Source organism: Pygoscelis adeliae, unplaced genomic scaffold (genome assembly GCF_000699105.1).
Source record: "Pygoscelis adeliae isolate BGI_AS28 unplaced genomic scaffold, ASM69910v1 Scaffold531, whole genome shotgun sequence".
NCBI classification, from domain to species: Eukaryota; Metazoa; Chordata; class Aves; order Sphenisciformes; family Spheniscidae; genus Pygoscelis; species Pygoscelis adeliae.
The window spans coordinates 96,291-110,154 of NW_008824116.1; the positions used below are offsets into that span (position 1 = coordinate 96,291).

At 51.8% G+C, this 13,864-nt stretch overlaps 1 protein-coding gene across 1 annotated transcript in view; it reads right to left on the reverse strand.

Moving 5' to 3' along the window:
- SMG6 (SMG6 nonsense mediated mRNA decay factor) overlaps window positions 1-13,864 on the reverse strand; it is a gene marked incomplete at its 3' end in the record, with an annotated part of 112,740 nt that overhangs the window by 82,931 nt on the left and 15,945 nt on the right. Inside the window, exons 8-9 of the mRNA XM_009334298.1 lie at window positions 5,806-5,867; window positions 1,771-1,916 (exon numbers count right to left, since the gene is read on the reverse strand). Coding sequence (XP_009332573.1) covers window positions 1,771-1,916; window positions 5,806-5,867 — 208 coding nt within the window. The remainder of the gene's footprint in view (window positions 1-1,770; window positions 1,917-5,805; window positions 5,868-13,864) is intronic.

Genomic DNA, 13,864 nt, shown 5'->3' on the forward strand with positions numbered 1-13,864 from the left:
CCTTTTCTCTCCTTCTGCACCCAGCTCTTCTCAATATCACAGTGTCGGCACCGAGCCCAACCTGGGCTGTGCCAGCACTCAGCACACGAGCGCTTGGAGACCACCAGGGCATTTGCGCTGACAACCGGATTTGCTTTGCCAACAATATTCTCAGCGATATTTTAGGGTCACCAGAGTAAGGAGCCCTCAGGAAAATCCCTGAAGGGCGCTAGGCATCAGATGGCAGCCACAGTGCCATCCGACCTGCAGGCATTTCATGAACACCGCCACCTGCTCTGCGCACAGCGTGCAGTCCCCAGCAGGAACAGGTTTGCTTTCTCCAGAGATCCGAAAGCTGGGAGCAGCTGGCAGCTACCCACACAGGAGGCAGAAAACTCCGAGAATACTTATTTTTCACATGAGATAAAAAGCGCTCCCTTTCTGTCACTCACACACATCCACAACTCGGCTACGGATGGAAGAGCAGAGTCCAGTGGTCTGAGAGCTGGGATTGCTTCCAGCTCTGCCACAGGGGCTTGCCGTACAGCCCAGACAAATCTCTTCCTCTCTTTACCACCAGCTCCCGCCTGTGGCACAGACACTGCTATTAATATACATACCGGGGGGCGGCACAGAGGCATTTGCTCATAATCGTAAAGTACTTTGCAGCTCAAAGATAAACACACCGTCGCTGGTTGGCATCTAGCAGGCGGGAGGGCAAGGCTGCCTCACCAGCAGGACTGACAGCTCCCCCAGGGCTTCCCCCAGGAGAGGAGGGTGCCTGCGAGCCTGGCCGGGCAGCAGGCACGGCGCACGGGAGCTGCTTCCCAGCCCTCCGGCCGACGCCAGTTCGCTCCATCAGCTGACTTCGGCCACTAACCACCAGCCTGACAAGTGGCCAGCTGGCTCACGAGGGAGAAACCTTCCAGCAGCAGCTCCCTGGGGCTCAGCCTGATCGCCCACACGGTGGCTTTGACTGAAATCCATCAGCTGGAGGCCTCCATCTTTGGGATCTAAATCCCAAGCCATCGGCTTGTGAAACGCTGCTTCCTCCCACCCAGGGAGCGCAGCCCCATCCCTGCTCCCAAACACACGGCTCAGGCAGACCTGGGCACCTGCCGCTGTGCATGTCGGGGGGCCACAGGGAAAAACACGTCCCCTGGAAGCACCATTTCAAACTCAGTGGAAGTGACTCTGGTTTTGTGGCATCTCTGCTGACCAACACATTAAACCCGACAATGGCAGAGACCATGTACAGCCTCCTGGGTGGATGGAGGAGGGGAGGAGGATGAGTAATACTAGATCTCTAGGTGTCTTAATATGGGAAATAGCCTCCAGCCTGGCCCTTCAGAGAGCAGCATCTCCCATCACATCCCCCAGCCGCCTGCACGGACACAAGCGGTCACAGGCAATGCCACTCTCCCAACAGCCAAGGCCCTCTGAGATCCTCCCAGCCCTTCTGGTGCCAGTGTGGGCACTGAGCATAGCGCAAGCTAAACGCTGGGAAGGCAGAGCCATAAAGCAGTGCCCTCCTTCTGCGCTTGATGGCTCAGGCTCCAGGGAGATGCGATGGCACCTCACTCCTCGGATCCCCCAGACAGCTCCACCGAGGCCCAGCCAAGGTCCCTTTGCTGTCCCTATGCACGCCGACACCCCCAGGCATCCAACCACTGCTCCACTTCCCCATCCGTCTTCAGCTGGTGAGTCCCCCCCACCCTTCTCCATGAGCAACTCGGCCAATACAGAGAGCGCCAATCCCCAGCCCAGTTCCCCTAAAGCAGCACGTGGTACCTTTGGGCTGGGAGTTGTACACTGCAAACATGTTGATTGCCACAAGCTGGAGCATGCGGGTACTTCCGATGGGAGGGGGGCTGTGCTGCAGCAGGACCTGGAACTCCCTCAGGACCTCCTCGGCCACCGCAGGGAAAGTCTCCATCCTGCAGACAGAGAGAGAGTCTGTAGAGCGCAGGCTATGCCCTGGGGTGCAAGGCGGTCAGTCAGCACAGCTTACTCAGTGTCACGTCTCCTGGGGAAGGGGGAGCCCCTGGGGTGCTGTCTCCCATCCAGGAGCCACGGGGTATGAAGGTGCAGGCTGCAACGGAGGCAGCTGAAGCCTTCCTTAGAGAAGGTAGCGAGGGATTGCTCTGTGACCGACAGGCAGCATTCCTTTGGCAGGAAAACACGGCCTTTATGAGTCATTTCTGACCAACCATTTTTTTCTACTGACTTCTACCAATCTGGGAGGGGTGCCAAGAGGCCAGCAGCTCACTTGGACCAGGAGCAGCCCATGGGACTCCCAAGAAACCCAGGCTGCAGCAAACTGCACACACTGGTGCCACATTGCGGATGTGGCAATTCCAGTGCATTGAACGTTAGCCAGAGCGTGCTTCCTCCAGAAGAATGGTGCCTGTACCTGGGCTCTGCACCGCAGGATCAGATCCTATGGCACTGAGCCCCGTCCCCCCAGGCTACACACTCTCCGGCACTGTGACTGAGCCCCTAAACTTCAACACTTAGAGCCCCACAGGACAGGGACTCACAGACTAACAACTGGCCTCATCTAGCTGCTGGTCAAAGCTGGAGCTGGTCCCTGCAGCACACAGCGCTGCTGTCGCTCATCAGGACACAGCAGCCAGCGGCTGCAGTGCCACGGCCGGGGATGGGGTGCGCTTTCAACACCATTCACAAGCGCCCACGGAAATCTGACACATTTATCGTACTCTTCATCTGGCATCACTAAGGGAATTAGCTGAGGTTACTTATCAGAGCTGTTGGATCCTCAGCAACCACCCAACTGAAGTGGGGTCAAAAAAACTGAACTGATTGCAAAGAAGAGCACGGTCAGTTCACAAAAATGACTGAGACATGGTTGCCCACAACAGCCCTCCCAAAGAGTCCTCACCTGGCATCCCACGAAGACAACTTTATAACCAAGAAGCTGCCAAAAACCTTGGAAACTATTGGGGGTGGGGGGAAGGTCCTCCTGTCCCATTGCCCCTTCTGCTGAGCTTGCTGTGTTAGTTCTTGCTCCTACACTAGAAAAAGCCACAGCTAGACCCAGCAAGAGTGAGTATCTGTCTCGCAGCAAGTGTCCGCTCCAGTTATCAGTGACATTGTACTAGTGTGCCCATACGAGAGCGCCAAAATCCGCAGTGGGTGAGGCATCTGGAGCCAGGGCAGGCAACCTCAGGGGCCTCCATAGCAATTTCCTCTATCTTCCCCCGAGAGATTCAGATCTTGTGATATCAGCACGCTACAGGCTGGATTAGCAAGCCACTTCTGGTAACCCACATGGGCAATTCTGCTGGGCTTCCCCAACAGACTTTCAGGACAGTAATAGGCTCTATTTTTAAAGACAGAAATGGCTTTCTTCTTAACCATATTTCATGGATGCCTTTCAACAACCGGTTCTGCCTAGCAGCAGGGGTACCCTCTCCCCGGGCACTGTTTGCCGGAGCAGTTCAAAGTCTCTGTTACCTTCCCACAAACATGGGCTGAAACAAACAGGCCCCTTGTACTTTGTAGCTGTGCAGAACGGAGCAGTTCCACCGGTACAAAAGCACTACTCCCCCTGGAAGAGGCAACTTCCCTGGATTTGGGGCACAGCCAGGGAATTAGAGTGAACTGATTGCTTCTAAAGACTTCCTAATTTTGAGAAATCTCAGACCACATCCAGTGTATCCAGCAACATCCTCCTAGGGCAGACAGGATACTGGGGATGGAGGAACCCTTTGCAGGATGGGTTGTTAGTGAGGAGATGAAGATTATTGCCGTGGAGTAACAATAAGAAGGAGCGAGGGCTTCCTCAGCCCCGCCAGCTGTGCTTTGATACCACAGCACATCTGGAACGGCATGCAGCAACCCCACTGAGCTCAGAACCAGCAGGTCAGGAGCAGAGCGGAAGCTTTTAATAAATTGCTTACCTGTGGTTTTAGGAGCAAAAGAGTCCAATTAGGGCAACATCATCTTTTCCGTACTTTTTACAGATAAATCACTGAAGATCCTGCCCAAAGAGGACTCAACTATTGCTCACCTTTTACCTATTTTAAGCGCGGAAGCTGTTTAGCAGGGCTGGACAATTTTCTCTTCCTGTATCATGGTATTACTTTCTAGTTCCCTTCTAAGTACTTCAGGGGATATTCTACCACTAAACATACTTGGGTTTTCTAAATGACTGTCCTGGGAAGCAACGGCCTCAAACGCTGCATCTTAATTTCACAAAAGTCTCAGGAGCCAAATGTGCAAGCAATCTCTGCAACATCCCCATTAATCCCCCTGCTGGCATGCGCTCAACCAGAGCTCGGCCGCGAGCATGGCCCCACAGCGCTGAGGACCAGCAGCTCCCCGGATGCTCTGCCCTCCAGCACAGACACGCTGCAGTTACCAAACCTTTCATGGGCTCTTGCAGCTTTTCTCATCTTTTCCTGTGGGCAGAAGGACATCCAGTTCTGCCTCCTCGCTGCAGGCCAGCCTGCTGCCCGCAAGCATATAATCAGTGCCTTGTGACTCGGGGAGAGATCAACAGCACCGGCAGCGAGCGGATTGCTCTCACCCTCAGACAATCGGATCTCCAACAAATTGGCCAGCACGGCTCCTACTTCCCATTGGTTTATGAAGGGTCCAAAGTCAAGCACGTGCCACTCCTGACTAGCCACCCCAGAGAGCGCATTGGATGGAGCAAGGGCTGAGGCTTCAGGCTGCACGGCAGGGTCGGTGCTGTGTCCTGCACTGCTGTGCTTCCCCGCTCCAGGAGTGAAAGGGGACAGGCCCAGACAGAGGCAGGGAACTGTACATCTGAGTCAAAAAAACCAACAGTAGGGACAAGATGCCACTTTGCATTCACACTACCTTTACCTAAGTCGTCTGGAAAAGGTCTCTCAACCCTGTAACTTGTAGCCATTAGTTCCACAAGAGACTGAAGGAGCCAACAGAGCTCATGAGACTACATTTGCTTACGAGGCACTGGCAGGCTCAAGCAGAGATCGCCGTTGCCAGAGACCATCTGAACCCACGCGAGGTCTCACTACAACAGCCGCCCCCATACAGCCGCCCCATCACCTGACAGCAAGGGTCAGTCCAGACCCGGAGCAGGGACAGCTCCATGGGAAGCCCATCAGCTGCGAGGCTGAGCTTTGCTCTCTGGGTCATAAGGATGTCCCCCAGGCTGGGATCTCAGCCCAGGCCTGAATCAGGCTTGCTTTGCTTCAAGGGTAGCTGTTCAATTACTTGAAACCAGTTTTTGACAGACGTTGCCAAGGGCATTTTGCATAAACCCGTTCCCACAGCCAGGGCAGCTCTCAGCTACGAGGCTTTCACTGAAATGGCAGCGAGGTGATGAAGGGCAAGGCTTGTCTTGACACGCTCTGGACGGCAGCTTTCAGCCACTGCATGGTTCTGCCTTGATGGCTTTGTGCTCCTCGCAGGCAGCAGCCACCGAGACCCCCCAGAGCTACCTCTCTGATGGCTAAGAGTGGGGGGAATGGGGGGGGCAAAATCAGAAATTAAGGGGGACGGAGCATGGTTAGGTGATGGGAGAGAGAGAATACAGCCTCCAGTCCCTCCCGTGTATCAGCCGGTTGAGCTCAACCTCTGCCAGAGGGTCCCGGTGCACAGGCAGGACCAGGCCTTGAGGTGGGGGAAGAAAAAGCCCGAACAATAACCAGTGTGGATCGGAGGGCGGATAAGGAGAATAAGAACCAGGAGGCTAGGCCTGCAAGAATTCACACCCTGTGCCCTCAGCTCCAAACACAGCTTAGTTGCTAACAATATTAAATTCCAAAAAGACTTGTAATGTAGGAAAATAAAATAAACATCCTGCACACTTACCCAATCCTGGTAAACAGCTTCCCATGGGCATGGAGAAAACTGAGGATGAACCTTTTGTTCAGCTGCATGGGGGGAAAAAAAAAAAAAAAAAAAAAGAGAGAGGAGAAAACAATTAAACTCTCTCCGATTTCCTGTGAATTAAGAATGTCCCCAGTGACAGAAGAACCTGGCCTGGATGCTGGGGGTGGCACTGGAGATGGGAACCAAATGGACATGCCCAAACTCTTACAAACATCATGCACACAGGCACGGGCAAGTGCCAAACAGCTGGAGCTGGAGCCGGGAGAGGCGGTGGAGACACAGCACCCTCTGCCGGGTCCTGCGCTCCCTCGCAGGGCCGCCGGGCACCGGCCCCGGGCAGCTCCGGCTGCCAGCGGGGAGCTCGAAGCACAGCACAGCCTAGGGGCTCATGCGAAAGGAGTCCCCAAAGGCAGCCTCTCCCGCTAGTGTTTCCCACCAATGGGGGAAAAAAAAAAAAACCAACAAACAAGGAACAGAAGCAACTTGTTCGGTGCTCGGCGATTGCGGCGGAGGCTGAGCAGCGTCTGGTCAACGCAGAGAGGGAGCAGGACGTCCTCACCAATGCTCCTCTGCAGAGGAGCCAACACGGCAAGCTCAGCAGCAAAGCTAGGAGCACTTGTTTGTGCCCTGCCAGGAGCAGCTTTCAGAAGCAAGGGGGCATTGGGGTGATGCTGCACCCCTTCATTTAACTCCAGCCTTAAGCAATTACAGAGAAGGAGCTGGTGTTCACACGTATCAGAAAAGCCCCTGAAAGCCTGCGGCAGCTTTTAAAGGGATAGAGGGGGAGCTGGTTGTAGCACATGGCATGAAGGCAGCTTCCTGCCCTGCTTAGGTCCAGCAACACCAAAACGTGACCGGAATAATTACTTACTACTGCTCTAAGCCACCTCTGCTAGCCAGCAGAGCTCTGGGCTTTCCCAGTCCTTATCTAAACAGCTTTGAAGAAGGCCGTGGGTGGGTAAGTAGTCACTCTGCCTGGCCCTGGAGGTGGCTGTGTCACGCTAGGAGTGGACTGGCCTCGCTCTTACCTTCTCCACAGCAAGAGGCTTTTTTCTCGCACCCGCGCGCCTGCACAGCCTCAGCACAGTGAGAAAAGCCAGGCTCCGAGCACCGCGCGGGGAGATGCTGACCAGGAGCGACCCAGTCTGAGCACCACCGCTCTGTTCCCATTCACACAGGATTTTTATATCTTGAACCCCTCTATAAAGGTCAGCGATGCCACTTCCATTTTACGGGGGATCAGACGCACAGAGGACGAGGTTACCAGGCAGGGCTGTGGCAATGCCTGGCCAGGCGCACGTGAGAGGGTGCAAGACGGTCACCGGCCGATGCCTCCAGGCAGCACCAAGCTCCCCGCCAGGCCTGGCTGCAGGGGAGGATTATCATGGGCAGTCCTAGCTCTGGCACTACCTCTCACCCTCATTTGCTGAACCCCTCGGCTCACGCCACGACTTATGCCAGCTGCTCCGCAAGTTGCGATTGCTCGGTTAGGTGTAATTAACCCGGGCTGCATTCCCGGAGGACCCATGCAGGAGAATGATGCCCTGCTGCAGAGTCGCTCCTGGGCCATGTGCGAGTTTGAACATAAAACCTGTCTCATAAAACAAGCCAGACCAATTAAACTGGCCCCCGCAGCAAGGGGTTCTTGCTTACTCACTATTTTACTGCTGCCCTAAAGAGTCCTTTCCACTGGAACTCGACTTTATTTGCCACCATTTTATTAACTCTGCAGATGAAACCCAGAAGAGACTGGGGAATACTGGGACAGCACAGCAAAGCCCTTACTCTGCCAGTGAAGTTTGGATATAGCTACTTCTTCACCATCCTCCTTAGGACACCAAAGCAGCTCAGAGCTTGAAACTGTTAGCACATACTTTTTTTTTTCCAGGCAACAGCGCGCGGAGGTAGAAAGCTGGTTTGTGACCAGCTCCGTGGCTCCAGCTGCTATCACACACCCCGACAGAGACACAGCCTAACAAGTCCGAGCCCCTAGCTCAGGTGCAAAAGGCTTGGTGGGGCGGTGGGCAGTGCTCAGCCCCAGAGCGAGCCCACGTGCTGCTGCTGCCTGCAGGAGCTGGAGGAAGGGGTCCATGCTCTGTGCTCTCTGCTGGGGGATATGGAAAAGAGCAGGAGCTCCTGACCTGACCCATCTCTACTGGAAAGCCTGTCGCAACGCTGATCAGCGGGATGCACGTGGGGGGAAAGATGAAATTGGGGCAGAAGTTTTTCTCCAATGCCCACATTCACCCACAGCCCCGGGAGCGCTCACCCTGCAATCCCCGCAGCACTTTACTGGCAGTGGGGGAGTACCAAAACTCCCCACCTTGAATGGAAAGCGACGCCCGCACCACCCGGCGGGGACATGCCCAGAGCGTTCCCACAGAGACGCCCGGCTCTGGGAGGGCTCGTCCGGACATCGGCTTCGCCCCCATCTTCTCAGAGCAAGTTTCACGCTCAGCCTTTTCACTCACAATCCCAAGATTAACCAGTCACACTCCACAGGAACCAGTGCTGAACTGGGACATAGATATGTGCATATATATATAGTTATAATTTTTTTTTTTTTAAAGGAAGCAGGATACCTGCCTCTAGGGAAGAAGCACATTTCATACTTCTTGCCAACTTAAGCACGAACCCAGCAAGCCCAGGCAGAGACCTGTGTGCCCCAGCACTGTGGCATCTCAAGCAGGCACCTCTCACACTTCTTTCATCACTTTTTCTCTCACAGCCTCAAGGTTTTGATGAGCTCATCACTTAACTTTGGACCTTTCATCTCCGAGTTCACGCTAAGGCCACCGGCTGCTTTGACTGGGCTTTTCTCTGAATGACTCTCTCTCTAGTGACTCACCTGTCCCTCAGCCTCCGGGAGCCCTGCCTGCTCCTCCCATCAAACGCTGCTTCTAACGGCGCGAGGGAAACAGTGACTTCCACTGAGCGGCCTGGCTTCAGGGCAGGGAGGAGGAAGTCCTGTCACCTGCTGTTCTGCATTCACACGGCAGAGAGGAACACTTCCCCAAAGCCCTGCTAAGCATGCTCGCTACCCTGACAGTGCTAGCATGAGACCTGCAACAACTTCTTGCCTTCACCTCACTCGCTGTGCCTTCCAAAGGTAGTCCCCTCCAAAGGTTTCCTGAAAATGGTCCTTGTGCCGATGTCAGGATGCCAGGGGAAGACGGGGCTCCCTGCACACTTACATTGCTGCCCTTTGCGGGTAGCTTTGCTCCTTGGAACTGGGAACCAAATCTGGCTGGTCCCAGTTGGTTGCTTGGGAAGAGCCCACCAAGTAGGGCTTATACAACAACGAAACTATGTCAAAAAATGGATTTTGGCCCTTCCAGTTGAAAAGCAGGCATCACAGATATGGAAGTTATGAGCATATAGTGAAGGCATTAGTTATAAAAACAAACCAGCTGTCAAGAAGAAGAAGGGGTCCCTGCACACAGTAGTGCCTGAAGCTGAAAACAGCTGTTTCGGCTGTCATGAGTCAGCATGTGCAGACAGACTAAATCCACCTGGGAAGAGGCAACCTCACCAGAGGAAGCAGCCCACTGCTGCTTGGGGAGCATTCACACACCGCGCTGCCAACCAAACTGGATTTGTTACCATGGAAGAAATCAACAGTGACTAACAACTTCTCGCTGAGCAGCTAAGTGCAGAGATAGCAACGGTCCTGGAACAGCCAGCTCAAATCACTGAGAGGCCACAAGGAGTACAACCTGACAACACACAGAACAGAGGCAGTCAGACAGCTTCAGGAAAGGTTTGTCATGTCTTGAGCCAGAAAAGAAGAAAGCAAGACCCAACCTCAAGAGACCGTGCACCTATCAACGGTCACTGGAAACGGTGTCTCCCACCCCAGCACAGAATCACTGGAAACGCCACCAGAGTGCTGAGGAAAAGGAGTGCCACAAACCAGACTGGGAAGCAGAGCCGCCACGCTTGAACCCAGTGCGGACCCATTTGGCTCACTGCGAGGAGTGCACAGAGCTTTGGCACCTGAGCATCGGTCCCAGCTGTGAAGGAGGCACCAAATAAGGGAAGGATTCTGGAGCAGCGACTCCTGGGGAAAAAGCATTTCAAGTTAAAAATTGTTACTTCAGGTTTGGAAGTAAATTTCAGGATCTGGTCTTTATCAAGCGAGGCAAACTTTCTTCAACATCAGCAAAGCATCTGTGGAGCAGAAAGCGGTGTCAGAGTCAAAATAGGCTGCAAAAGACAAGTCCATTAATCAAGAGACCAGATGCAAAACTGCCTGTAACAAATGCGCTGTCTCCACCAGAGTGGAAGGGACTGGAGCACAGTGGAATGTTCTTCTGAGTCTAGGGGTCTCCTCAGTGACAAGGGGTTGGGATACAGACCACAGAGCCACACAGCTCTGCTCCAAAACACGTACCACACTCATTCCAAATATTTTCAGGGTTTCTTGGGCAGCCAGGCTTTTCCAGGCACAGCTTCCTTGCTGAGAACTGTGTGAAATAACATCCAGGCGCCCAAACCATTGCCATATTGCCACTCCCAGCTCAAGGGCTAGATATACCATGTTAACTATTAAGATTATTCCTCTCTTCCACAGGCAGCTCCTTCAGAGCTTTAAACCACCCAGTCCAACAGCAGCAGTGAGCCCACTATCTCCCCTGGAGACGGCCTTACAAATATGAGCCTGAGTCTTTATCCCACGTCATCCCAAACTTGCAAGGCACAGATCTGGCTGGTGTTTTCCATGGCAGTATCTCGCTGAAATAACGCCGAGCACTGATATAGAGCTTCCTGAAAAGCCCAAGATGCTGCACTGGGCTCGACCGGCAAGATACCAGGAGGAGGCTTTTACTGTCACAGGTGCAATCACACCAAAGTACTGGTGCAAAGTGTTTTGTGCAAATGGCTACCTACATAAAGGAGACAAGACAAAAGGGCTATTAAGATTGCCTGGCATTTTTGCAGTGTTTACAAGGTACCCACAGAGCTGTGGGCAAATTCCAGCTGGGCTAATTACTGTAATCATTCCTCTTCATGTACCACCTGCAACCACAAATGGATACTGAGCTCACCTTGGCTTCTTCTTGCCACGTGTTCTAGTGCAGGTTTCTGTTTAGCAGTCGCAATGTCCTGCCCTGAACCAGATTAATTTCTGTAGCATTAGAAGCCATTCCAGTGTGAATCCTGATATTTAACATCAGACACTACACAAACGTAAAATCCAATTTGCTGTGACATGGAAGAAAGAGGGAACCCTGCTGTATTGTGGACTTGAGCCATACAAAATTCATTTCCAGGTAAAGAGACCTTGAGACGCTCCTGCAGCTTCCTGATCTTTTGGACTGCAGCAGCTACAGCTCCAGGAGACATCTCATGGCTGTAAGAGTTGCAAGCAGCAACCCAGCAAGAGAAAAAGAGGCATTTAGGAAGCCCCCCAGCAAAACCAAGGAGCTTTTAATTTTTCCCTTCATCACTGCAGGGAGCAGGTGAGATGAGAAACTTAAGCAAGAAAATTGTGCGATTTAGTAACATAAAAATCAGGCAGTGGTGACTTCACTGGCTCCGAAACAAATATCTGACCTATAAATAAATTTAACATTATTTAATAATGAATTTACTAGTAGAACTTTAAGGAAAACTGGTCAAATAGAATATTTATATACATGTTATTTCCTTTCAACTGAACTTGTATCTAAGTTTGATTTCTGTGAATTAGTAATACGCAACATTCTTGAAAAAAATATTACCATTAAATAGCTTAAAAACTGATTAAGCAACCTCTTAAAAAGCAGCAGTCTTCAGGGACCCTCACTGAACTGGATGGAAAGAGGTTGGTAGAGACTCATTACCAACATTTTTAATCAACGAACTGAAAGCAAATTCTGCTGTCAAACTGCCCGTGACACAAAGGTGAATGGAGCAGTAAGTAACGATGGCTACAGCGCATTCACACAAGGTTATTAAAATCGCTTCAAAATCGGGGGTTTTCCAGCATCAAATGTCATGTTATGCATCTGGGATCATGTAAAATTAAGTCTCCAGGAGACCGTGCCCAAGGCAGCTTCTCCAGAAAGGCTCTAGGGACTACAGTGGCTAAGTTCCCAACGCAATGTCCGGTAAAAAGGGTTAACGCGTCCCCTTGGATGTGCAAGCGGAGAGCAGGCACTGGACAGCACAATTACATCTATATACGGCGCTGGCGAGGCTGACACTGAAATACCGCATCCAGTTCTAGTGCCCTTATTTTTAAAAGGATGCTGAAAAATTGGAAGGGGTCCAAAACAGCCACAGAAGTGATTCAAAGGCTAGAAATGATGTCTTGCAGTGAAAAACTTAAACAGCTCAATCTGTTTAGTGTATCAAAAAAGACTGGGAGGCGATTTGATTGCAGGGTGCGAAGTGCCTCCATGGTACTTAAGAGCTCTTTACACTTGCAGAATAGCAAAGAACAAACTGGAAACATTCACTCTGGAAATAAGGTATAAGTGTTTCAGAACTAGTGCAATTATCACTGGAATGAACTCCCCAGGAAAAGGGTGGATTCTCAAGACTGGATGTCTTTCTGGAAGTTTTGCTTTAGCCAAACACAAGTTATTTGGCTTCATACAGGAGTAGCAGGGTGAAATTTAAGGACCTGTGATATACAGGAGATCAGACTAGATGATCTAATGGTCCCTGCTGGCCATAAACTCTATGAATCTATGCAAACATGCCAGGGAGTCCTCAGCTGAGATATCAAGTTAACTTTCAACACAAAACTTTTCACAAATTGGCTCTGGTGGTGCAGGTCATTTAGGATACAAGCTCAGCTCTTCAAGGCTGCATCTGGTTAAGCACTGAAAGCGAGATGACCCAGGCGGAGCCGTTCTTTGTCCAGCAGGTAAGGGGGAGGCCACGTGCTGTGCACTGAAGCAGCCCCAACCAGCAAAAAGCAGCTTATACTCAAACACATACTGTTTGCCAGGAGTAAACAGCATCCCCTTCTTGCGATACAAAAGTGACACCGAGAAATGTGTGATGAGTTCTGGTCATGCAAGATCTCCTGTTAACGTAGCTCAGGGTGTTGTCAGACTTCTTCACTACTCCGGAGTAGATTATTTGTGGGGTTAAAGCACAAAGGAGGGAGATAATATGGGAAATTAAGAAGGGTGAAGACTGAAGAGATCTAACCCTGAAAGGCTTAGGATGGAGTTAGGCCAACAGAGAAGACATTTGGACAACAGGCTGAGCAGAGACAGAGCCTTCCAGAAGGATGACAGCATTATCGCACGCAATCTTCACGCTCCCGCTCTCCCAGCCACACTCACCGGCAGGGATAACGGGAGCCACTCACAGCCAGCCTGTGCCCCAGGCTCCCACAACCTGGAGGTAGTTGTCCACCCTGCTGCATTCCCGGAGTAATTCTGGAGCCTTTACTTCTACCTGTGCAGTATAACACAGGGCATGAAGGCATCTCCCTCTCCACTTTGAATCAGGCAGCAATGAAATCTGCTGGGGAGGAAGAGTAGAGCCAAGGACAGAGGAAATGACACAGATTCCAGCAGGTTCCACTCCCTGATCCTCCGGAAGGAAGTTTCTTTCCTAATACCCACCTCCACAGTGGATACGAAGCCCGTCTGGAAATGGCTCAATCAACACTGAAGAGAAATAAACATTCCCCATGGCAGAATTAAGAGGTTTGGCTGTGGAATATGAGGTGCCCATCCCAAAAAGCGTACAACAGACAGCAAAGTAAGTTGGCCTGGGCCAACTTCAGACAAAGATCAAGGTTAGACTAACATAAAAAAAAAAAAGCTCAAAAGAAATCGCTGTTTACAGCCTTCACCCTGCTCTGGGAAATTTCCCAACCCGGCTGTTAGGCATTTTACTTCCTTTACCAGTACTGCCAATTCTGGCAGTATTCTCGTCTGAAGTGCAAACTCTCCCTCCCAACACCACTCTGTAGCGCCTGGATCATCAAATCCACTGCCACGAGAAAGGACTAATGTGCAGCAGCAGGAGGGGGTTTGGTTACACACAAATCCCTGGCTGATCAGCACCAGCAGGAGAGGAAATGAGGAAA